This window comes from Phyllostomus hastatus, unplaced genomic scaffold (genome assembly GCF_019186645.2).
Source record: "Phyllostomus hastatus isolate PE091 unplaced genomic scaffold, TTU_PhHast_1.1 phas_contig_40, whole genome shotgun sequence".
NCBI lineage: Eukaryota > Metazoa > Chordata > Mammalia > Chiroptera > Phyllostomidae > Phyllostomus > Phyllostomus hastatus.
In genome coordinates, this window is record NW_025333872.1 from 31,529,763 (window position 1) to 31,554,578 (window position 24,816).

Sequence of the window (24,816 nt, forward strand, 5' to 3'; positions counted from 1 at the left end):
GTGCTCACAGAGCCTGGTGTAGTCAACATGCTAATGCGAAACTTCACCAGAAGGTGTCGCTACCTAACACATAATATACTGAAACTACGTTGGACAAAATAATGTACAATAATCACTTCTTTGAGTTTGGACTTGTACAGGTTGAGTACTGACATTTGTTGATGGGTGTGGTAGTGAGGGTGGTGACTGTAGCTAAACAGACATTTTGAGGTAGGGCTGAGACGGCACGGTGGGATGGACTTCCATCGGTCTGGGAGGTTCTCATGAGAGGTCCTGGCAAATGAAAATATTTAGATGGGCAGGAAGAACGATTGCGTCCCCATGGGCAGGGCAGTTTGCAGCAGGCAAAGAAAAGTGGTCAACACTAAAGGTTTGCATTTGGGGTTTAAATTAAATTTCTTTAGCCACTGTATCCTGGGGCTGACCCAGATCCTGCAACCCGTATAGCTATGACAAGTTTGTAATTTTCCAGTTATACAGAAAGGGAAATTAATGAAATGACTGGATTCAACTACTGAATTCAAACATTACTTTATCGTAAGAAAAAGTTAAATCTGGCCAAGGGTGGAGTGGCAGCTCTGAAAGGCCCCGAGTAGGGCCTTGGACCCTTCATTTATTGTTTTAAAGTCAGGTTGCCTAAGCATTGCTTAAGCATGTCTACTAGCTAATATGAAGGCTAACCCTTCGATCAAAAGCATGTTTTCCACTTTAGGTTCTAGGCTGGTGACCTTAATGTTGACTGATATCCTGGAAGTCATTACAGATTACATTGTCTCCCTGTCATGTCACTAAAAAGTATATTTTCATCTTTTCTGCATCAAAGTTAGCCTCCAGTCATAGACTGCTTGCAAAGTTTCCATTTCAGGGCTCAGCTGTGCCCAAGAATTAGTTTCCTTCTTGATTACATATTATAGTGGATCCTTGCTAACCAGTTTGGACCATTCCTCACTAGCTCTTTTTTTCTAGAGGAAATTTTCTAGCTATCCATCTCTGCAGGCTTACAATATAGGATTACTGTACACACAGAGCGACAATAACTGACAACAGGAAAAGGAGTGCGGGGCTTTCACGGAAGCTCTGTTATGAAAGCAACAGCCACTGGTATAAGCACTTAGCGAACCCATTATTTTTCCCCAAGGGAAAAGGCTGTAAGGTCTTAATGAGCAAATTAACAGTAGAGAAAAAAGTTACTGGAATTCCTATAGAACAAAAATCTCCATTTGAAAAACAGACTGCTGTAGAGAGAAAGTGGATAATATTTCAGGACCAATCAATAAATGAAAGTTTAAAAAAATTATAATTTAACCTTGTATAAACTTCCCAACCTTACCAAAAAAAAAAAAGTGAGTGGTTGTGACTTTATGCAAACGCTCATCTTGTTTGTGATCTTTTATATCTGTTCCACCCCCACGTTAGTAGAAATGCTCAATTACACACCTGGAAATTTTTCTCCACAGAGCAAGGGTGACTAAATGTACATCATGCTTAACATATCTGAATATATCCTCAAAAATTTTGCAGATATTCTGAATACTGTATTTAATGCTGTCCCAGAAAATTGCACAGATTTTTAAGCTCACTGCTTTCTGTATGAACATAGGAGCTTCCGTACTTTGCTTTCCCACTTTTCTTCCTACATGCAGTTCCCAATAACCTCACACAATGCCCACCCCAGTGAAAGTGTGCTGGAATGAATGATAGAAAAGAGGATCACAGAAATGAAGGAAAGTCCCAATGATTTTCTTTCATAGAATGTGAAGAGAATAATCTCTCACAGTGGTTAGCATGCAGACTGCTGGGTGACCGACGATGCCTGGGGTGGCTGCTGCACCGTTGCCTTCTCAGAAGCTTTTGAAACTTGGATGCCATCACAGCTTTCCTTACCTCCCACACCAGCATTTGCTCAGCACCACCACTCTCTCCTGAGGGTGAAAGTCAGGGTTCCCTTCTCTCAAAGAATTAGAGCAGTTGCATTATCTTTCTTCTCATTACAAAAATTTAGCCATTAGTACACTTGATATATCAGAAAGGAGAGGGCTAAAACCTTGGAAAACCGTTACAAGAAATAAAAGTTCTAACTCCTATTTTCTAGTCTCTCTCTATACATATGTATTAAGTCATTCTTCTACCTCCATGCACTATTAAAAAAAAAGAAGAAGAACCAAATTTACAGGTAAGATGCTGGGAAATTTTGCTGATGGCATATGCAGGTTGCTGAGTGGGTAGGAACAATACTAAGTTGAAGAGAGATGTAGAAAACAGGAAGGGTCTTGTCTCTGTTGTGACTGGAGCAGGTGGCCCTCTGAGAGTGCAGTGGTGAGCTCTCTGTGACTGGTAAGTGTCAGGGAGTGGAGAGACAGGACGTCAGCAGGGCCTTGTCTTTACCTGTATGCAAAACAGAAATGTGTGCTAACTTCCATCGTCTTGGTGGGGAGACAGAGGAGGGCATATTGGGAAGGGGTGGAGTGTTCTCAGAGATAAGTGGTCTCTCTCTGTCCTGAGAAATAAGACAAATACGAGTGAGGCACTTGCCATGCACGGGGTGTCTTGAAGGTCTCATACACGGTCATGATGCAGCCTCGTGGCTGAAGTCCACTCACTGCCAACCGTCAGTTCCAGAGGTGCTGCTCCTGCAGTAATTCCAGGGCCACGGGAACGCCCCGGACTCTCACATGCCCTCAGGTCCGCAGTGCTGGGTCAGGGGTTGTGAGAAACGACAGGAGCAACGTTGTTGCTTCTTCACAGAATGCTAAATTTACTTGAGAATTTTAGCAGAAAAGTTTAAAATGTTAAGGATTGTAAATGCTTTTCACATGAATACATAAGCAAAATCAGCAAAATCCTTTCTTCCCTGAAGAAGCCAGTCTTGAAAGTTAGAAGAGTAGGATATTTCTATAAGCTGTGATTAACTGTAAAGTATATTACTTAGAAAAAAATGGTGAGTAGGGTTGGTTTAGTGCTGAGGTCAGTTTGAAGAAAACAGGATGTGAAACAGAATGAGAACAATTATGTTCAAGTTGCTGGCCCGCTTAGCTGAGCCTTGCTTTCTGGAGTTGACAGAGAATCCAGTGCTTTCTCCAGCAGCTGGATTGTTTCAGCCGGCCCTCCAAGCATCCTGGCTCGGCAGCTACCTTCTCTGTGTACATGTAGGACCAACCCCATCAAGCCACTTTTTCTTTGTAAATATTCTTGAACACTATAAAGGCCCCAGACATGATATTTATAGTGATGTTCTGATTAACTTTTTAATATCTTAAAACTATACTTATAGGGGCTAAGAACAGATGTCAGACACACACATTTTTACTCTTATACATGCATATGGCTCAGGTGTGTGAAGAAAAGACTGTTTTGGCAATTAAACAAAGCCTTGAGGTACCCAGCAGACTGTATTAACTGTCTTTGTGAGCACGAAGGAGATGTATAATGTGCAATGTGAAACTTAAAAAAAAGTGAACATTAAGAAAGTCTATTCTTAAATGTCTTTTGGCCTGTATGTTGCTCAACCACACCTCTGTTCTCCTCTACTTGTGGCTCTGTTTTCCCCAAATCCCTGTTTATTCCTAAGGTTCCACCACTCCAACGTCTCTTTACTTTATTGCCTCCAAGTTCTGATATTTCACCCCAATCTATTACACAAATAATTTTCCAAAATAAGAACATTTTCTCCTTTAACAGAAATTCCACCTCAATGGTTAAGATCATTTCTTCAATCCACTACTACCCTAGAAAAAAATCTTTTAATGATCTCATCCTTACATTAACTTAAATTCTACAAACCTTTTCATTGCTTCTGCTTCTCAATGTTTACCCATGATGTGGCTTATTTTTTTTTGTTTTGCACCATCTCCATATATTTCAAAATGTGAGTTTGTATAATTATTCAGGTTATGGATAAGAGATTCAGAATGGAATTTTACAAGTAACTCTGAAATAGGTTGACAATGAGTTGTACTTGAACCTCACAAATGTATGGGGTGTTACAATTTGCAGGGCATTTTTATAGCCTGGCTTGACACAAAGGTGGAATGCCACGGAAACCAGAGGGTTGTGTTGGAACAGTACCAGGTCATGCACAAGCCAGAGGCAGATTCAGCCCATGATCTGTTTGGAGGTGGGTGCTGAGACAAGTAGCAGGATTTCAGAAACCTACCAAGAGCCTATAATTTTTTCCCCCTAACTCGGGAGGAAGCTGACTTCAGAAGCTGGGGATACACCAAGGAAATACCAGGGGATAGGAATGTGGATTTGCTTATGGGACACATTAATGGTATATGCCCGTTCTTTCTGGTTCCAGCTGTGCAGGGTTACAGGAGGAAACATGGGCTATAATTCCTATAACAACCCTATACTTCCTAGGGGTGCTGTATATTTGGGGCATATTTATCTTGTTAGATTCTTAAGTACTCATATCAGAATCAGCTCTAATTTAGTCCAGCATCTTTATTTTCCGAATCTTTTGGCTGCCTGTGATTCTAATATTATAAACCATGAAATGCACTACTCTGTAGTTTTAGTGCTCTCATGTAAACCTGATCTTGGAATGTGCTGAGATTTCTGATTAAGAGAATTACATGTATAGCATTGGTGCAATATTTCCACAATGAATGATATTCTAACTACTTAGGGACAGCAGAATTGGAGCAGTTTACACAGAAACTCCTGCAAATCTCTGCCTGTTAAACGTTCTGATGATTAAAGACCTATCTCAGTTCATGCAGAGAAGAAAGTTAAGCTTCACTTTGAGTACCTGCAGGTCTGAAGTTACACTAAGATAGCTCTGCCTTCTGAAGCCACTTCCTGAACTTGGCAAATAATTTCTACATGTCTCAGATTTCTAACCTAAAAAAGGACATAACAATAATTCTGACACCATAATTATACATTAATGTTTATAGTGATATAGTTTCATTTTGTTTTGTTTTAAAGACTAAATGAGAAAACAGGTGTCAAGAATTTTGTGGAAGTCCTGGCACATTGGTAGCTGTTATTATGATCTAGTACCTTTGTATTTATTCTGAGGTTTAGGGATAGGGATAGGAAGGAAATAGGATTGCCTGATATAGCAAATAAACTATAGAACCCCCAGTTAAATTTAAATTTCTGAGAAACAATTAATAATTTAATGGTATAGATATGTCCTGTGTAATAGCTGGGACATATTAAAAACAAACAAAATACCACTATTAAAAGACAAAGGTTGTCAGACTGCTTAAAAATTGAGATCCCACTATATGTTGTTTTAATAAATACATCTAAATAGAAAGATACAGAGGTGAATTAAAGGATGGAAAAAGTTATAATATGCAAATACTAATCAAAGGAAAATTGATATAGTTATGTTACTATAAAATAAAGTCAGAGGACTGCTGGTCAATGTTTAATAACCAATGCTTGGGAATGGATAAGAAGGCCTGTTTTGTAGCATTTGCAATTTCCATGTGTTAACACTCCTCCCTGACTGATTTCAAGCCACTAATGTGATATTGCTGAGCACGAAGTTGAGAAGAAATTGTGCAAGGGAGCCCTGAAAGTTAATATGGGCCAGTTCTAGCACCCAAGTGGGAGAAATTCCTTATTTCTCAGAACACATTACAAAGAAGAAGACAGTAATATCATAATGATAAAAATAAAAGTTACCAGAAAGATGTGACAAGTTATAATTTCATGTACTTAAAAATAAACCTCAAAATATATAAAGGAAACATTGACAGAACAATAAAGTGAAATCAATAATTACAACAGGTAGATTTTAAGAGATCTTTCTTGGTAATTGACAGAACAAGCAGATAAAAATCAGTGAGGATTATTGAAACACAATTGAACTTGAGCTAATGAATATATGGAATATTATAAAATGAAAATATATGTTTATATTAAATATGAAATACATATTTACTTTCAAGCACAGGGAGAATATATCCAAATAATGACTATATGAGGTCTGTCTGGAAAAAGTCCAACCGTCATGAATATAACAAGAGTGGTCTGGCAGCCAAGGAGAGTGGAATGGAAAGCACATGCATGAACAATGACAACTTCACTGTACTAGTCACTGGGGGCAGTAGATGCCATTGAGTGAGTGTGTGTCCTGTGTGGACATCACATTCAAAATGATGGAGCAAGTTGATCAACGATTCTGCATCTGATTTTGCATTAAGCTTGAATATTCCTCTGCAGAAACTATTCAGATGATTCAGAAGACCACAGCTACGTGCAACTGGTGATTGGCAGCTCCATCACAACAACACGCCTGCCCATGCATCATGTCTCGAGTAGAGTTTTTTGGTGAAACATCAAATCACCCAGGTGATCAGTCCCCCCTACAGCCCAGATTTGTCACCCTAAGACTTCTGGCTTTTCCCAAAACTTAAGCCACCTTTGAAAGGGAAGAGATTTCAGACAGTCAATGGGATTCAGGAAAATACGATGGGGCAGCTGATGGCAATTGGGAGAACTGTGTGAGGTTTAAGGTGTGTACTTTGAAAGGGACTAAGGTATCATTGTTCTATGTACAATGTTTCTTGTATCTTCTTCAATAAATGTCTCTATTTTTCATATTACATGGCTGTATACCTTCTGGACAGACCTTATATCTACTGGACTAAAATGCCTGTACATTATGTTCTCACAGTAACAAGAAAATAAGCTAAAAAACAATTTTAAACAATAGCTGGAAGCCCAGAAATAAACCCATGCCTTTTAGTCAATTCATATTTGAAAAAGGAGACAAAAACATAGAATGGGATAAAGATAGCCTATTTAATAAATGGTGTTGGGAATATTGGACAGATACGTGCAAAAACAAGAAACTAGACCAACCTTCTTATCCCCCATGCAAAAATAAACTCAAAATGATTAAAGGCTTGCAGTGTGGTGATTGCTTGGGGAGGAGTGTATAAAGGGACTGAAGGGTAATGGAAAAAATGCAATTAAGATTAAATTAAAAAAAGACTTAAATGTTAGACTTGTAACCATAAAAATCCTAGAAGAAAACATAGGCAGTAAAATCTTGTACATTTCTCATAGCAATATTTTTTCTTATATATCTCTTCAGGCAAGGGAAACAAAATTAACAAATGGAGTACATCACACTGAAAAGTTTTTGCACAGCAAAAGAAACCATCGACAAAGTAAGACAACTCACAGAGTGGGAGAACATATTCACCAATGATACATACGATAAGGAGTTAATATCCAAAATTTACAAAGAACATATAAAACTTAACACCAAAAAAAAATAAACAATATAATTAAACAATGGACAAAGGACCTGAACACATGCTTCTCCAAAGAGGACATGCAGATGTTCAATAGACACATGAAAAAATGCTTATTGTCTCTAATCATCAGAGAAATCCATATTAAAACCACAATGAGATATCACCTCATGCATGTCAGAATGGGTATCATTAGTAAATTAACAAGCAATAAGTGTTGGTGAAGATGTGGAGAAAAGGAAAGCCTAGTGCTCTGTTGGTGGGATTGTAGACTGGCACAACCACTGTGGAAAACAGTATGGAGTTACCTCAGAAAAATTAAAAATGGAATTGCCTTATGATTCAGCTATTCCACTTCTGGGAATTTATCCAAAGAAGCCCAAAACACTCATTTGAAATAATATATGGACTCCATGTTCATTGCAGCATTATTTACAATAGCCAAGATTTGGAAGTAGCCCAAGTGTCCATTATTAGATGAATGGATAAAAAAGCTGTGGTACATTTACACAATGGAATACTATATAGTCATTGAAAAGATGGAAATCTTACCCTTTGTGACAGCATGGATGGACCTAGAGAATATTATGCTAAGTGAAATAAACCAGTCAGAGAAAGACTAGTACCATATGATTTCACACATATGTGGAATCTAATGAACACAATATGCTAACAAAATAGAGACAGACTAATGGAGAGCAGGCTTATAGCTGTTGAGAGGGAAGGGTTTGGTGGGTAGTTGGAGGGATTGAGCAAAAAAATAAAAACAAAAGAGAAAAACTTCATGAACACAGATAACATTGTGATGATTGCTGGGGGTTGGGGTTGGGTGGGGTGAGGAGAAGAAGAGGAAGGTATAGGTGGGATAAGTAGTGATGTAAGAATGCTTGACTTGAGGAAGTGAACACACAATACAGTGTACAGATGATGTGTTGTAGAATTGTGTCCCTGAAACCTGTAAAATTTTGCTAACTAATGTCACCCCAATAAATTCAATAAAAAGGAAAAAATAAATAAATTAAAAAACTGGAAAACCCCATACACTTGAGAATTTTAACGAACACCTTAAATTAATCCATAAATCAATGAAGAAAATATGCTAGATATCAGAAATAACTTTATCAAATGGTAAAAATAATGCATAATAAAACTTGTGGAATATAGCTAAATCTATACTTGCAATGTAAATTTATCCCATTGAAAAGCCTATTTTAAGAAAAAAGAAAGCTAAATATTAATAAGCGAAGCATCTATCTCAAGACTTTAGCAAAAGTAAAAAATAAATTCAAATAATATGAGAAAAATAGAGATAAGGGTAGAGATTAATACATTATAAAAAGAAGAAAACATAAAAAAGAAGAAAAGGAAAGATAAAAGCCAACAAGTTTTCCTTTGAAAATACTAATAAAAAAAACCAAGATTGATTAAGTAAGAAAAAGAAGACACAATTAACCACTATTGAGATTGAAAAAGGAGAACATCATTATATTTTCTACAGACAAGGAAAACATAATAAGAGGACATTATAAATAATATTTTTACAATTAGTTGGAAATTTTGTATGAAAGGTATATGAATAAATTTTAGAAATATATTTTACCAAAATATAAAAGCTGAAAGTCTAATTATTATTATATCCTTTAAAACATATGAGTTAGTATCAAATATCTTTCCCTAAATATAATTCTCTAGCTTCATCTGAGAGTTCTATCATACATTCAAGGAAAAACTAATTCTATTTTTGTACAAACTCTTATAAAACCTGACAAAGAAAGTATGAAAAAATATGCTTCAATATCATTTATGAATATGAATGTAATAATTTGAAATAAAATGTTAGCAAGTGGAACTTAATAGTATGTGAAAAAGGGTGACCAAATTGAATTTATGTTAGGAATGTAGAGTTGATTTAATATTTGAAAATTGATTAATTTATCACATTAATGAATTAAAATGGAAGAGCCATTTGGTAATCTCAGTAGATATAGAAGTATCCAATAAAATTTTATATTTATTTATGACTAGAACGCTTAGAAATAGAGAGTAACTTTAAAAAGAAAACATGATAGGGGGCATTTACAAAAACAGAATAAACCCTCAATCTAAAACAAATATCATACTTAATGGTAAATTATGAAAGTATTACCTTCAAGGTCAGTATCAAGTTAAGGGTGCATGAAACTACCATTTCTCTTTAAAATTATCCTTGGATGGCCTATGAAGTGCAGTAAGAAAATATAAAGAAATCAAAGATACAAACACAGAAGAGAAAGAACTCAAATTTTCTTTATTCACAATTGATATAATTTTTAAGTAGAAAATTTAAAAGAATTGCTAGTAAATGGTCAGAATTAAGACTGTTAGCAAAGCTATGGGATATACATCCTGTTACTTTTCTACATAGAAAATGTAATAAGAATGGCATTTACATGATCACAGTTAATGTAATGGAAGTAGAGATAACTCCAAGATGTGGAAGCCCTTTATTAAATTAATTATGCAACATTATTGTAAGGTACCAATAAAAAGACAGATATCCCATGCTCTTAGAAAGACTTACCATTATAAAGGTATCATTTCTCCCCAAGCTGATCTATAGATTCAATACAGTTCTAAGCCAACCTCAATAAGGTATTTTGTGTAACTCATTGAGCTAATATTCGAATGTATTATGGAAGAGTGGAGGGTCAAGAATAGCTTAGACACTGCTATAGAAAGAGAATGGAGCCATAGAAACATGGTTGCAAGGTATCAAGATTATTATAAATTTGTAATAATTAAAGCAATGCGGCACTGGCCCATGGACAGCAAAATGGACAAATCCATGCTCATGACATAAGGAGTATCACAGAGCAGAGCACAGAGAAAAGGAGAAACTACCCAGTGGATGGTGCTGAAACAATTGATTATCCATATTAAAAATTGTTTTTCTGCTTCACGTACTCGTATGTACCCATACAACAAATACTAGTGGCTTAAATATGAAAGGTAAAACTATACAACTTTTATAAGACAATATAGAGTATTTTCATGACTTTGACATAGAAAAGGATTTTTAAAGTAAGGCAAAAACCCCTATAAAACATGAAGTTAGAGACTGAAAAATTCAGCTATTGTATATTAAAATTAAGAATGATCTTCAGAGGTTAGCATTGAGAGAAAATAATAAGTTACAAAGTTGGAGAAGACATTTGCATGGTTTGCAAAAACTGAAAAAGAATTGATATCCACAGCTTTTAAAGAACTTCTAAAACAGTAAGAAAAGACATGCATCACAATGGAAAGTGAACAAGACATTTGTTTAAGCATTTTCTAGAAGAGGAAACAAAGAAGACCCAAAATATATAAAAAGATATTCAACCTCATTAGTAATCAGAGAAATACAAATTAAAATTACACTAGGATACAATCTCACCTCCCTGAACACTGGCAAAAAAAGAAAAAGTCAGGCACTACCAAATATGGATGAGGATGGAGCAAAAGGAACTCTCACTCAAAACAGCAAAAACACTTAGGAAAACAGCTTGATGTCATCTGGTGAAGTTGAAAACACATATACCTCATGACACCCAGTTTCTCTCTTCCACACGAGAGAGAGAGAGGCCATCCTAGACTTTGGAGAAACTCCTGCGTGGTGTGGTGAGCACCAGGGGCCACACGTGAGGGTGTTTGTACCACTATTGTCTGTCATAGCAAAGTCCGTCAACAGAAGAGTGAATATGTTGTGGTGTGTCTGTACTAGGCTGTTGTATGTCTCAGATGCCTCTCATGAACCATGTCACGCCCTCACCTCTCTCAGAGTACCTCTTCATAAGCTCTGACCACTACAGGAGACATAAGCCCACAGTTCCTTGCCTCATGGCTCTGTCATGGTGTTTCTTTTCTCTTGCCTCAGGATTTTCCATCACTGCAGAGATGTGAGAAGCATCAGGATGCACCCACTGTCAACAGATGAGCCCACTAAAAGTGCAGGAGAGTTACTGTCCTGTGAGGCAAGTCTTTGAAGAGATCTCTTATGAATTCTTCTCCATGTACCCGAGGCCCTCACCTTGTAGATTACTTGGAGGTCCTGTGGTCTCTGAAGATAGTTGGTCTTGAGACCAACAAGTGGTTGCACTTGGTACAAAGTGGTGACCAGTTTGGTAAAGCATCTTTCTGTTAGTTCTCACCTGTTCACTGCCTCACTCCTCATTTTCTTTTCCTCTTGTTTCCCTGAAACTGCACTCCTTAATGAAGAGTAACAAGTAAACTTGTGCCTCAGGGTCTGCTAATATGTAACAATGTGCATAATCTTAAAACATAATGTTGAGCCAAAGAACTAAGTAATAAGAGAACCCATACAGCATGGCATTATTTAAATAAAAATCACAGGGAAAACAAAGACATGCATTATTTAGGGAATACATCTCTAGGTGGAGACACTGAAAGCAAGCAATGACATGATTAACACAAAATTTATGATGGTAGCTATCTTTGACAAAGAACAAAGGAAAGAGATCCTGGCAGAGCAGTTGGGGACTTCTAAGATACTATTGATGTCTTATTATTTAATCTGTGAAGTGAACAAGCTATTACGTTTCTCTAAATGCCACTGAAATGTTTTGTACACTCGATGTATATTCCCCAAGTAAGGTGATTTACAGAAAACAATGAGTGCAGCCTATGGCAGAGATTCAACCAGTAAGGCTGGAGAGGACGACAGCTGCCAGATCGTAAGAACCCTCAGATGAAATTGTTGAACTTTATTCTGAAGAAATCAGGAGGCTGTGGCAGTTCTTTTCTTTCCTTTTCTCTTTTTCAAGCAGGGGAATATGATGTACAATGATACCGAGGCTACTTAAAGCTGGAGAAATACAAGGATATTTATGAGATAGTATTGACAAGATTTGCCACCAACTGACTAGTTCTCATGGGTTTAGGAAATGGAGAAGTTAGAGGTCAGAACCTGAGGGAAGACTGTCGTGTGTGGTCCCAGGAAGTGAGGATAAGGAGGTGAGGCTAGGTTAAAGAAACCTTTTTGTACTAAAATTGACAACGCAGTTGTGTGCTGAAACAGGTTTACATTGACTCCCAGCTCCTGAGAGCTGACTGTGCACATCCACAATAGATGATGTCATGCTGGTAGTTTGAAAGTGGCCATTGTAAGACTATTTATTTGTATATGCATATTGGCAAATGCTATGGTTAAGGATTTTTACTCCCTGGAGAGAGATAGTTGCTAAATATCAGCACACCATTTGATAGGATTTGGTAGCAAATAGATACAAAGGAGAGGAAGATGTCTTCAATGATACTGAATTCCTGACTTTAGAAGTGAAATATGACAGCATGAAGTGAAACAGAATGCAAGAAGCAGAGTGGTGTTTGCCAGAAAAAGGGAGATGATGGTATCATGGAGAACAGATGGACACAGTCCCTGTCCTCAGGAGGCATTTGTCTTTTACTGGCATACAGTAGTGCATTCTGAGTAGGTTTTTCAAAATGCATATTCCTGTAACCTACCTGTGCCCTAATATAATCAGTGCTGTTTTATGTAAAGCAGTTGAAAAATGAAACAATACAATGAATAGAATGATTATACAAATCATTCTAGAAACCCTACTAAATAATGAGATCCTTCCCTTCAGACTGGAAATATATTTATGATATAATGTACTAAAAATGGAGATAAAAAAGTCCCCTGTTGGCCCATAATAGAATGATCCATATATCATTATCTTCACAGAAGGGTAATACCATAGAATTTATGACGTAGATCATGCTTCTCAAATCTGGCTGCAGAGAAGAATCACCTGCATGGCTTTAACCATTATCCCATACCAGGTAAATTAAGTCAGAATCTTTAATGCAGGAGCCCCAGCATTAGCGTTTTTACCAACGTTGAGGAAAGTTTCACTGAAGTCTTTAGGTTAGAAAAATTAAGTAAACAAAAAAGGAAACTGGCAGAGGACTGTGTTGGGGGAACTGGTTGTAAATGGAGCTACAGTCATAGGTAGGTAGCAACAACATTACCAAAAATATGAAATCTTTTCATTCACTCTGAAACAAGAGAATGTGAAGAGTTTGGTTAAAAATTCAGAGAAATTTTGAAGTAGAAAGAAGAGATGTCAAGTTAAATCAGATGATTTCAGTCTTTTCAGTATGTAGGAGGTGGTGATAATAGTAATGGTGGTAATAATCTCAGAAGCTAGCATTTATTGAACAATTTTGTAGAAGATTCCTCACTAAGGGCTTCATAAATATTATTTCACTTATCTTCATTTCTGCCCTATGAGACAACACTGCTGTTATTCTCATTTTATAGACAAAAAATTGTAAGATGGATATACATATGGGACTGAACAATTTGCCAAGGTCACATAACTGGCAAGTGACAGAACTGTTCTGTGTCAAATGCAGTCCTATGCAAACCTTGAAGTCTTGGCTCTTAACTGTGCTATTATGTGATTGAGGGAGAATTGGGCTGCAGACTTGAGGAGAGAGGGAAAGTTTGGAAGACTATGAGACTGGGAGACCATCAGGGGATCAGAGATGAGCATCACTGTGGAATAGCTTGGAGGGTCCAATTAAAATCACAACATATGAATTTGTTTCATGGAAACACTCTGTGTATTTGAGATTCTCTAGTAACACTTGGCAGCTCAGGAATGAAAGTGAAAACAGTGAAGGCCCAGAATAGAATAACCAAACAAATGGGGCAGAAGTTCAAGGAGTAAGTTTTTGTTGCACTAACAAGAAGAATGTTGAGGGAGGGTCAGGAAAGGACCCCAGGACCTAAGATTAGTGGGTAGGACCCTGAGATTTGGATGGGCTGAAGAAATGGAGAAAGTAAGAGGGGCTGGGTTGTTTTGATGAGAGTAAAAATTACATTCCATGGAAGGAAGGAAGAGAAATTATTAGAATGGGGTGTTTCAGAGTTGTATATCTCAAGTCTGAATATATTGCTAACTTGAAGATATAATTTCAGTGTTTTAATAGTGTTTTGGTTCAGAAGATGCTTTCCTACTGTGTCAAATTATATCCGTTAACCAGGTTCTGCCTTTAGGTACATAACACAATCTTAAATAAGCCACTTGCCACTGAACTTAGACTTTAATGGTGGGCATTCAAAAGGACACCATGAATATATAACTCCACTTCAATGAGGAGTTCAAATGTCACACTTTATTCTTAATGAGTAACAGAATCGGTACTTCCATTTTTTAGGGTAAACTGCAGAATATGGCCAGATATTCTAAGATTAGTCATGCATATACATGTAGACATGGCTCAGAATCAGCACTTATCTAGTGTTGGCAAGGGAAAGCTGGCCTTTGAATTATTAGTAAAAACCATATTAACTATGCTCATCATATGATATTGAACTGATTAATAGGCTTTGGATATAGGACTAGATCCAGCTTAAGTCCTAGTTTTCATTCTAAGCTTTCACCTCACATGATTTTAGGAACATTACTTAGCATTCTCTGCCTTAGTTTCCTGACCAACATTGAGTACATTGTCTACCAACCAGTAAAATCTGAGGAGGTAAGATGAATTAAAATGTGTTTGAATGTTTATAAGAAAAGTATCAATATGATAGCTATCTGCAAAGTATTTTAATTAGGTATGAATTAACTACAGTGGCTTAGGAATAGTGCCCATTTGATTCCATAGCTGGCCTTAATTAAGTATAACTTTTATTTATTCACAAATGAAGCAGGAACCTTAAAACAGACAAATTAGCCCCATGTATGTTATTTTCTGTGTGAAGTTAAAGTATTTCTGAAGTTGAAATTTTTACTAATTTTGGGGTCTTGAGTTTTCTCCACAAAATTCCTTTTGGTCTAGTTTCCTTTATCCTCTCTCTTAGGGAAGCAGTTATAAAAATAGGTGTTGGCTGAGGTGGGTGAGGGGACTAAAGCTGGCTGAACATAGAAATCCAACCTGGAAGAAATTAAGATGACTTCACAAAGGCACACCAAAAGACAATGTTTCCTTAAGGATAACTGGCTGTAAATGGGATAATAGTTACCTACTGAATATAACCTTATGCTTAGAAGCATTTATCACTGTTCTGTAACTCTTTCATATTCTCTTCTACATTTACTGTGGCCGGAAGAGAGGTGCTTCAGTGGGAGAACATGTTCAATAAATAATTAGAGCAATGCCTGTGCGCTTCACACTTGACAGTGTCATTTCCATATATAGAGTCTCATTTCCACAGCTATATAAGTCAACCTATCAACTTTTAGTAGGATAAACTTTGGCATGTGGGTTACCTTGGACCACAACAAAAAATGCACCACTATCCATGTTATTAAAATGGTTCCATCTGCCACTGCGAGGCTGAAATCCCAGGGGCACCATCTCTTACTCTCAGTGGGCTCATACCCAATGGTTGAAGAAGACTGCTTTGGAAAGTTAAAATTCATGCTGTGGTCAGAAGCTTTCTCCTTTCAACAAGCTGCTTTGAGGTATTCCAAGGGTTGGTATAACCAGTTCCTTCCCCACAACTGCAGAAGTGTCTTTCCTATGTTGAAGGGAGAAGAGGTGATGTGGACTGAGACCTCAGACACCTTGGAGTTTGCAACTCCACAACATAGTGATGAGGTCAGGACTTTTACTATGGTCATGACCCATACTGAATTGTATTCCAGTAATATAAACCTAGAGACTATTGTAGAAAACAAGCTCTGTGGACTCAGACGGACTATTTTAAAGCAACATGAAATCTGTGAACATGATTGAGGATCTGAATTTCCAGAGAGGATTAGGATGCAAATATAGTTGATATTTAAGGTGGCTGCATACCCATGATTGACAGAAATGGCCAAGAAGGCAGTAGGTCATGTCATTGCTTCCTAATTAACTCACACATATAATAGTCCTTCAGTGTGATCAGTGAAACAAGCATAGAGGGGCCATAAGGCAGCATTTGCTGTTTTGTTTTCAAAGTATTTAAGTATGTAATCTAATAAAAGCTACCACAGTTTGTTCAATTGGATGCAAAGTGCTTTTAATTTACACAGCATTGATTTGAAGGACACCTTCTCTGATATAATTGAACAAAAATAACCTACCTTAAACCTTTTGAATTATACTGTCCTGAGACCATAGCAGAGATAAAAAAAAAAAAGGTAGGAGCTGTAAAGTTAACATGCCTGTCACTGGGCAGCTGTCTCAGGTACACAAATGAAGGCTTGCGCTCTGCTAGTGGAGCCACAATGGGGGAAAATAACTTCCTGGGTAATTTTATGAAAGGAGAACATAGTGCAGTAGTAAAGTGTTAGAAGAAATGGAGTGTCTTCAAATGCAAATTTCTTGACATTTCACAGCTACTAAAATAGTTACCCTAGCTTGGTGAACTAATAATTACTTAGTTAAATGTTTCATTTAGTATAACCAAATGTAATGCAAAAGGCACATACTGTGATAAACACCATTTCCACTTTCGGGCTTGCTGAGGGTGGGTTTTCTTTCTTTTCTTTATCCCACACATCAGAATGTCACAAGCAATTAGATGTAATTATTTATGGGAAACGGAGAGGTAAGAGGATCCGGCAGTGCTGTGCAGCTCCTGTGCAAATGGTGCCCCCATTCTGAGCACTGAAGAGAGGAGCTTTGGCATCTCCATGAAGTAATTGTTCTTTTAAACTACTGAAGTACATTTTGTTGCACTAAACAAGTTTATTTAATGAACACTTAAAAGTCAAAACCATTTCATTTTTATGTATCAATGGAAAAACTACATTGAGTATCTAGAAAGGTTAAAGGAAACCTTTTGAAATAATAGTGAGTCTTTGAATCTGTTAGTATTCTGCATTAGGTACTTGGTAAGCACTCTGGAAATCAAATGAGAGAAAACATCACCTCAGGGCACAGGAAACCTTTTGAGAAGTAATTTGGGAATATGAATCAAATACCATAAAACTGTTTATATTGCTTAGACCCAGTAATTTTACCTTAGTGAATTTAGGCTAAGAATCTTTAATACTGAGAGAGGTTTATGCACCAAGATGTTTATTATAATATTATTCATAATAACAAATTAATTAGAAGCATTTCTCTTTTGTTGAATATTAACTGAAAGGAAAATTATACTACCTAAAAAATAATGCTTGCCAAAGTTAGACAGCAATGTAGAACATTCTTATGATGTACTAGAAGTACAAAAAGCCTAATATAAAATTATGTGTGCAATAGAATTGTAATCATGTAACAGTCAGTAAGCATACATTAAAAATACTGAGGATACATATGAAGGTGCTAGGTAGCATATGCTGTATTTGGATATGGGTAATTTTCAGATCTTTTTGGTTTTTCAAATAATGTATAATTTTTAAAAACAACTTCTTGCCCTGGCTGGTATGGCTCAGTGGATTGAGTGCCAGCCTGCAAACAAAAGGGCTGCCAGTTCAATTCCCAGTTAGGGCACATCCCTGGGTTGCAGGTCTGGCCCCCAGTGGAGGGCACTCGAGAGGCAACCACACATTGATGTTTCTCTCCCTCTGTTTCTCCCTCCCTTCCTCTCTCTCTAAAAATAAATATATAAAATCTTTTTAAAAATTCTTGAATTTAAACATCCAATTGTTGTGCTTAATAGCTAGTTGTATTAAATTGAACTCTTCTCTTTCCTAAAACCACTTCCTATGTAAATACACTCATGATGGTTAATTAGTTACTTACAAATGGAAAACCAGTCTGGCTGAAGTAAATTCACTCTAATTAATGTAGACCTCACTAATTAAAGATTAACAGAAATTCATAGATTTGAGATTCTTACAGCATGAAAAGCCCTAAACAAATAATATGTTAGAATTTTAAATTTTGTAGTTATAATACCTCATTTCATAGAAATAGGTATATAACAAATGGTAGTTTTCTGGTGAGCTTATTTTAATTAACTTTCTTTTTATGATTATGCAATAATTGTATTTGAAATTGTAATTCCTAATATATAATATATAAAGGTATATTATGTAAAAATATAAAAATAATTAAATAAAAAACAAAGCTCATTTGCCTGGTAAAGTTTGTGAAACACACGAATTGATTTGTATAGCTTATTAGGTTCAGAATACAACAAAATACCACCATTTGTTTGTAATTAAATTTTTTATAAATTAAACATTTATATATAATTGACAATTAAAATGGAAGGTAGGTAAACTTTTGCTTCCTCCACTATCGTTTATGTAGCAAAGTCTAAAGTATTATTACATAATATTTCCCAGAATTTCTTTCTCCCTCCAATCACTAAGAATTACTTATAAAATAACTAACAGAATCAGTTATCTTGTGACTTTTAAATGCAACCATTTGTTGCACTTTTCGATGGACATTTTCAAACCAGTGCTTTAATTAGCATGTTAATTGTCTAAAGCTATGTCATCCTTAAAGAAGAACTGAATCTGATTGATTTCAAATGTCTTAAAAACATCATGTTTTAATAACCAGACTGTTTTTTAAAGTGAAACTGTCTTCAACAGTTTTTTAAAATATATTGTTTTTCTTAAATATGCCTGTTTTGTGGCTTGCTTTAATTTTATATTCATTTGAAGATTTGCCATAAAAACATTTGGTGCCTAGTTTTTACATGCATAAAACTCCAAAACCACCAAGTTCTGATTGATTGTAGTCATAAACTCTAAAGATAAAGCATACTCTCTATTTTCTAAGGAAAAGCAACTCATGATTTAACTATGAGAAGGTAAATACCTTTTTCGTCTGATTGTAAATGACAAAATATTAATTTTATTTTTATTCATCAAATTTAAGGAATAAATATAATTGGTGTCATGGACCTACTAATGTCATTGATATTAATGATATAAATATTTACTGAATGTCTAATAAAAGTAAATAGGATGCATTCATCTCTCCTATTTTGTTGACATAAATTGCACTTAGAATTATGTTATAAATACTTAATAAAGTACAAACAATTTTTGACAGTCACTCAGTCAATATTTATTTCGGACCCATCATATACTAGCCTTCTGAGATACAGTGGTAACTTTGTTGATTTTGAATGTTTACTTCTGTAAATAGATTTTACATATAAGCAATTTAAAAATAAATATTTAAACAACTTACCTTTGGTTCCTTGAACTTGGAGAAAAATCCAAAAAACAAAAATAGCCCTCCTAGTTTCCAAATACATTCTGACTTTTGTGCATTGGTAAATTTGGTAACAGTCACAGAACAGCCCCAAATCTCATTTTAAAAAAAGACAGAAATATGGAAAATAATTAAATATTGATGCAAGCTGAGTGAGGATAACCTTCTTGATTTACTTTAGGAAGGTGCCAATTTATGAAGAACAGGAGGCAGTGTCTGTTTCTGGAATAATCTGATATCTTCCCCTCAGGTGTAATCTCTGCGTAAGGGCCAGCTGGAGGGACCTTTATCTCATTAACCTTCTGGAAGAGCATCTGTCAGCCTAGCTCCAGGACCCTGGATGCCATTATAAACAAGTGTCCACAGACAGAAGGAATGCTTCTTTTCTTAGTTACTCACCTGTTACAGTGACACAGAGAACCAGGGGAGGTGCTGCCAAATGCAGGGGAAGGCTGACAGCTAGGGTCAAATGTTTGCCAAAACGACACTTGCAAAGAACATCCACTGAGAGAGTTTAATTGCTATCCCTGGAAGCATGGCTATTCGATATGCATCAGTCTCCAGAGACGGCAAGGCTCAGGGAAATGTGCTGCTTTGTAAATTTTGTTCTTTCTGTAATTACATATAGATGGCTTTGTTTTTTTTTTCAAGGTCTGGTTTTAATTTTTTAAATTTGTTATTTGTGCACAGAGTATAGTCCAATAGTTCTACAAAGTTTGTGAAAAATGATACTGCCATACCTCCATTCAAAAGCAATCACTTCTAATCTTCAAGTATTCTTATTTGTACCTGGAAATAGTATGCTTCTATTATCATTTTTTTCATTTTTCACTTTTAGAACATTATCAAATAGTGAATATTGAAAATATCTTCTCTTCCACACACACCCTCCCCGCTCTGTATAAACATGTACTTGCTCCATCCCTTCACCCACCTCAGTGTCACTGTATTTTCAGTTTATTGTGCATACAGTTTAACATTATTGTGACTGTACTCATGCTACGCATAACTGAGCCATGTACTATACTGTAATTATTAACATGTATTGAGCTTTTATGTTGTGACAGGCACTGTTCTTAGATATTTCATAGATTATATATTACTTAATACAACATTAGGAGATAAACACTATTATTGCTATCTCTGTTTTAGTTGTATACTTGAAGAAATTAAGGTATATGTGGCAGAGCCAGGACTTGAACTTAAAGAAACTGGTTCAGGAGCCTATACTATTAATTGTTATCTCCTCTGATGCCATTTGCTGTTGTCTAATTTGTTTCCTCCTCATTTTATAGATGCAAAACAATAAATTATCTCCAGATGTTACCCCGGATGTGTAAATTTCCTCTCCATATGGTTAAACACTTCAGGTAATCTGTCTTCCCAGGACTTTCTAACCTGCTGCAAGCTCTGTTGTTAAATTTCTTGTCATAGTTCTCAGCAAGCATCTGAAAATCTCCCTTCACAATCATCCTGGGGACTCCTTTCACCTTTCTTGTGTTGAATCTCAAGTTCTCCAGACCCCATGTTGCCTCCTTTCTTAACCCGACCTCTTGTTTTAGCAGAGCACATGCTCCAGCAGATTACTGAAAGTTCTCAGTAAATAGATGTGAGATCTTATGTCTGAAAATGGCTGCTATTCATCCTCATCCTTGACTGAGAGTTTGGCCAGTGTTGCACACTCAATGTTTGTGTCCTCCCAAAATTCATGTGTTGAAAACTAAATTCCAATGTGATGGTATTTGGAGGTGGGGCCTTTGGGAGGTGATTGGGCCCTGAGGGTTAAGCCCTCATGATGGATTAGTTCCCTTGTAAAAGCTGCACCAGGGAGCTCCTTTGCTTCTTTCTTCCTGTAGGCACAGCGACCAGCCAGATCTCCATGAACCAGGGGGTAGTTCATCATCAGACACCGAATATGCCTGCAGTTTGATCTCAGAGTTCTCAGCATGTAGAATTGTAAGAAATAAGTTTCTGTTTTTATAAGCCACTCAGTCTATGGGATTCTGTTATAATAACCTGAATGAACTAATACAACTGGGTATAGACTTTGAGGTTGGAAGTAACATTCACTTAGAAGATTGAAAACATTAATCCACTCTCTTTTAGCTTCTGTGCTGCTAAATTTGGAGTCCTTATTGCTCTTGATTCTTTGCATAGGATCTTTTTTTTCTCTGGAAGCTCATAGAAAGTTTTCTTTTCCTCTAATGTTCTGATATTGCGTGGTTGCAGGTCTATTTTAATCCATTACATAGGACATTTATAGAACCTTTAATCTGGGTATTTATGTTCTTCAATTATTGAAAACCTCTCTTAGGTATTTGATTTCCACCTTTCATTTTTTATATTATCTTTCTAGAATCCATATTATTTAGATAATAGCATTCTTGCACTGGCTCTTTAACTTTTACTGTCTATTTTTTCTTCTATTTTCCTCTAATTCTTTATGCTCTGATTTCAAGTAAATTTTCTCAGTATTTTAACCCTTCTTTGGTTTTTAAATATCTACTGTCATTTACAGTTTCTGGGAAATCATTCTTGGTGGTTTCTCTTGAATTTTTTTGATTTTTTATTTTTAGTAAGATACTGTTTTAGAATTTTAAGGATACAATTTCTTTTATCTCTTTAAAAATATTTAACAGTTTCAAAAATTATTTTCTTCTTAGGTAGCTTTTGTTTCTTTCAAGCTGTATATTTGAATTTCTTTTTCATTTTCTATTTTTTTTTATGTTAGAAGCTTTTCTCAAAGATCTGGTAATCCTTGGTTGACCATGCACATACATTTAAATGTGATGATAACTGCTGACAGCTCTGTGCATGAGGTCAGAACTTGACAACTGTGGTTCTCTTGTAGGCTGCTCTGGTTGGGCTACTTCCTTCTTAGGCTTTCCAGATAAAATACAGACTGCCCAGTTAAATTTAACCTTAAGATAAACAACAAATAATTTTTTAGTATAAATATGTCACAAATATTTCATGTGACACACTAAAAATTGTTTGTTTATCTAAGATTCAGGTTTAATGGGGTGTTCTATATTTTTATTTGCTATATCTGGCTATACTCTTTCTAAAATACCTGAATTCAGTGTCTTTAAATATTTCATCTTCAGGTGGTCATATATTCCAGAATAGACTACTAATCTGTTGGTTTTAGGATAAAGACTAACTCTCAATGTATCAGTGCATAAGCTGAGGAAGATGTCTGGGACCTTAATATTCTTATGTATATTTAATTCAATTTTCCTGTTTTCAGAGAAGCACCCTCAGTCTCACATCTGCCCGATATTTAGTAGTCCAAAGAATGTTTCACCCTGCTAAAAAATAAACCTTCAGCCTTCTGTTGGGTGGCCAAGAGACAGTTATATAACTGAATAGGATGGGAAAGGAGATTTGGGGCTCTAATTAATTATTAGCTGTTTCAATTCATTCTTCTATTTTTCACCCAATCCTTCCATTAATTTACCACTATTACCAGAGGTATATGGAATGTCTTTAAAATATATAAAAATAAATATTAATATATTTATGTAACATATATGAATAAATATAAATTGAGTTGTTTCTGAGCTTTCTCTACTGCCACTTTAAGATTTGCCCCTCTAGGTTTGTATTTTAAAACTTTGCTTAAACCTACATGTCCAGCTTAATAAAATTATTAGGAAGTGAAAACTAGTAATATACAGGTAAAAACAGAGAATATTAATAGCACTCCACCATGATCTCCCCTAACAAACACAAATTTTCTTCTCCATTAAATGTGCTTATTATTCTGATGTGTATGATAATGATTTATTTGCTTTCCTTAATTCTTTCACTGCTTAACTATACATCTATAAGCATCGTAGTTTACTTTTTGCCTATCCCACCATTATTTATCTAAAAGATTATCATTTTTCCTACTGGTCTGAAGTTCCATCTTTATCATAAAATCTGTGTATGTCATGAACTCATGTAGTTCCAACTCTTTGCTCCCTCCTGTTTTATTATATTGACTCATCTTTTATCTCACTATTTTCTCTTCAGCTGGATATAATGTATTGTCTTTAATTTTTGTATTTGTATTTTTTTTTAGTTTGGGATTTCAATTTGGTTCTTTTACAAGTCTGCTTCATCATTTTTAAAAATAGTTTATACCTCTGTGCTAAAGTTTTAAATCTAGTCTTTTATCTCATTTAATATAGTAAGAATAGTTTGATAATTTCAAATTGTGGAGCTCTGGAGGTTGTTTCTATTACCTTGCTTTCTCTGTTTTTTATTTGTTATTCTCATATCTCCTTGTATAAGTGGTTATGTTTTCTTATTTTATGTCAGGCATTATATTTTAAGAGTTGTACTACAGAAAGCAAGACAATCTGGTATTGGTAAAAGAATATACACAAAGATCAATGGAACAGAATACAGAGCCCAGAAGTAGAGCCACACAAGTAGTTGAATGACTTTTGACAAAGTTGCAAAAGCAAATTAATGGAAACAGGACTGTCTTTTCCAAAAAATAATGTCATATGCCACACCTCCAAAAATAAACAAACAAAAATAAAACAAACAAAAATCTAGAAACAGACATTGCCCTTTATACAGAAATGAAAAATGGATCACACAGATAAATATACAATAAATTTAAAAATTCTAGAAGAAAATATAAAAGCAGATCCATTAGATCTTTAGGCTTGGTGATGAGATTTTGGATATAACATAAAAGCATGATCCATGAAACAAAAAAATGATATTCGATTTTATTAAAACAAAAATCTTCTGAACTGATAAGAGACTATAAACAAAATTAAAAAGTAAGCCACAAACTTGGAAAAAACATTTACAAAATACATTTCTGTGAAAGGAATTGTACCCAAAACATACAAAGAAAACTAAAACTCAACAATAATAAAACCTAACAACTCAATTAAAATTGAGCCAAAGATCTGAATGAGACACCTTTCTGAAGAAGGTGCATATGGTTCTTTTAACAAGCATATGAAGAGATGGTCAACTCAGCACCATCACTAGGAAATGCGAAAAGAAACATCAATGAGATACCTCTACATACCTATTAGAATGACTAAAATTAGAAAACAAATGGCACTACCAATTGCTGGCAAAGATTCAGAGCAATAGAAACTGTTATTTATTATTGGTGGGAGTGCAAATTGGTGTAGATACTTTACAGAACTAAACACAGTCTTATACAATGCAGCAATGACTTCCAGGTATTTACTCAACTGATTTGAAAATGTATGTCCTCACAAAAATCTGCATTTGAATGTTGATAACAACTTTGTTCATAATTGCCAAAACCCACAGGCCACCAAGATGTTCTTTAGTCGCTAAATTAATAAGGAAACTATGTACATCTGTTATTGGACCTTGGTTCTTCTAGTCTCTTCTGTGCATGCCTTTTCCATAATTCTCCTTGATTGCCCACACCCATGGGGATGGGGGTGTGTAAAACGGCAATGGAAATTTTGCTAACTGAAATTATTTCACAACAAAGGTGGTGAAC

At 35.6% G+C, this 24,816-nt stretch overlaps 1 protein-coding gene across 1 annotated transcript in view; it reads right to left on the minus strand.

The window, feature by feature from the left end:
* IMPG1 (interphotoreceptor matrix proteoglycan 1) overlaps positions 1-19,539 on the minus strand; it is a 115,084-nt gene extending 95,545 nt beyond the window's left edge. Inside the window, 1 exon segment of the mRNA XM_045843434.1 lies at positions 19,299-19,539. Coding sequence (XP_045699390.1) covers positions 19,299-19,365 — 67 coding nt within the window. The 5' untranslated portion in view covers positions 19,366-19,539.
* Between the last annotated feature and the right edge of the window lie 5,277 nt (positions 19,540-24,816).